Source organism: Alligator sinensis, unplaced genomic scaffold (assembly GCF_000455745.1).
Source record: "Alligator sinensis unplaced genomic scaffold, ASM45574v1 scaffold258_2, whole genome shotgun sequence".
NCBI classification, from domain to species: Eukaryota; Metazoa; Chordata; order Crocodylia; family Alligatoridae; genus Alligator; species Alligator sinensis.
The window spans coordinates 778,965-781,297 of record NW_005842398.1 but is presented as its reverse complement, the minus strand read 5'-3'; the positions used below and the strand labels follow the sequence as shown (position 1 = coordinate 781,297).

At 39.9% G+C, this 2,333-nt stretch overlaps 1 protein-coding gene across 1 annotated transcript in view; it reads right to left on the bottom strand.

Annotated features, from left to right (window-relative positions):
- MAIP1 (matrix AAA peptidase interacting protein 1) overlaps positions 1-2,333 on the bottom strand; it is a gene marked incomplete at its 5' end in the record, with an annotated part of 8,371 nt that overhangs the window by 1,934 nt on the left and 4,104 nt on the right. Inside the window, 2 exons of the mRNA XM_006029763.2 lie at positions 1,400-1,535; positions 1,888-2,014. Of these exons, the coding sequence (XP_006029825.2) occupies positions 1,400-1,535; positions 1,888-2,014 (263 nt within the window). The remainder of the gene's footprint in view (positions 1-1,399; positions 1,536-1,887; positions 2,015-2,333) is intronic.

Below are 2,333 nucleotides of genomic sequence, written 5' to 3'. Positions count from 1 at the left end.
TGCTGAAAGCAGGATAAAAGCATATCCAACAGGATTCCCTGGAGAGATGTTTAAAATGAGCGTCCTGGCAAAAATGGGAAGTATGTTCTTTGGCTAGGATGACCATGAGCAGTAGCAGTATAACTATGCTGACCAAAGAGTCTGTGCCAATCCTTCCCTAAGCAGGACCACCTTAACACTGCAGTGACAGGCACTTCCCAAAAATTGAGTTTCTCTATCCATTTGACCCTTGTTCTCCACTGAAAGTGGCAGAAAGCACAATTTAGTTGCACTCATGAACCAGGAACTGACACGACTCACTACGTCCCTCAAGAGGAAAAGAGTCTTAGAAAAACCTTGAGGTAGGTTTCAAATACAGCAGAGGTGGACTTAGACAGAAAGCAAAGGGGGATATTTCCTCAGGGTTTGGACCCTACATAGCATCTCTTGGAATAATATAATTTTTTAAAAGGACACCCACCATATCTTAAGTTTGGCACAAAAATGCCACATGCCTCTTACTCTTTACAACTTAGGAGAATATTATTTTATTAACGTGCCAACAGTGCAAATATTTTGCATAGCTTTGACACTGGCATATTTTATAACAGATATTATATATTAATTCCAATGAAAATACATCTTTTCAACCAGTGTGTGAACAGTGATGTGAACTATTCAGATACCAGATGATGTTTGCTTTGTTTGTTTGTTTGTTTGACGTTGCACTACAGGCCCCTTTCCTAAGGGGTGTAGCTGAGGTATAGGAAGGGATTAGAAATAGTTTGTTACATGAATCTGTTTTCTAACAGATTTATAGAGCTTGTTTGAGAATAATGTAAAGCTATAAGGTTGAAATACAATAATCTTAAGCGGATATTTGAGAAAAGAAAGAAAAATAACCCAGCTGGACTCCAGAAGAGAAGTTGGGTCAAATAATAAGGGAACTTTAATGCACAAGGGTGACATACAATACAGTCGCAAAGTGTCTATCCACACAGCAAACTGTACCAGAGTTTAGTACTCAAGTCCATTTTAAATCATCTAGTTTAGGTACTAGAAAGAGTCTAGACCAGAGGTGGCCAATCTGCAGCTCTGGAGCCACATGTGGCTCTTCAGAAGTTAATATGCATCTCCTTGAAGCTTTGCACAAACACACAGCGACCAGCTTCCATAGATGTTATGTCACGTGATGCGACTGCTCGCAGCAAGCGCATTATTCAGTTTGGACTCGGAAGTTTGGACACTGGAGCTGCAGGTTGGCCATCCCTGGTCTAGACAAGAAGCAAGATAAATCAGCCTGAGCTAGGCTCTGTGCTGCCCCAGCTACACTGTTTTTAGTACTTTGGCTGGTTCAGGTATTTCTAAATGAAACTACAAGCTGTGATGTAGACATGCCTTAGGAAAGACTGGAACTTACTCATATTTTGCTGTTACAACAGGTTTAGCTTTTTCAGGTCCAAAAGAGAAAACTTTGGCCCCCACTGGAGCACCTTCAGAGATAACAGCACTAGTGCGATACCAAAAGCCCATCAAGATTCTAGCAAAACGTCTTCCTGTTAGAAAGAAAACAAAAATCTTATTCCAAATCTTTTACTTACACTCTACCATACATTTAACTAAGATCCAGAAAATAGGCTAAAAGAATGCAAAAGAGGACAAGGAAAAGATGAGGGTATTTAAAATCATCTTCATAAAATTTAGCAAAGGTAAAAAGATAAAAACATGTCCTTTAAAAAGAGGTGCAAAATTCAGCAGAAGTAAAGGTCCAGCCAGTGAACAGCTTATTAGTTTACTAGAATCTAGTTTACAATTAAACCAAGTAAGTACATAAAAATGAAGCTTTAAGAAGAGAAACAGAATCTGGGATCATTCTATAAAAGAGATGTTTTAGAATTCTATACCTACCACTGTCATCAAAGTAAATGTGAATATCTTCTGCTGCTGCTAACATTATTTTATCCATATCAACAGTCAAGGCATTCTTGTTGTCATCAGACAGCAAAGCAAGCCTCTCCTTCCACACTTGAAACACCTAAAATTGAGAAGAATGGTACTTTTCTTAACCCTACACACTTCATTCCCAGCTTGAAGTCAGCACTGCATATCAGTTCAGCATTACAAAAAAATAGGGATTAGGGCTCTCAATTGCAGTTAGCACATGCGAGTAACATGTTAATCGTTGTTTGTATAATTATTTTTAATGCATTAATCATGCATGTCGTTTTGGAGCCTGCACCCAAGCTACACTCTGTCACCATCACTGCTGCCTCCAGGCTGCCCTGCAGGGGCAACAGTGGCAGCAGAGAGGACTGCAAGGCAGCCTAGGCACAGACTTCGGGAGGATGCAGCGG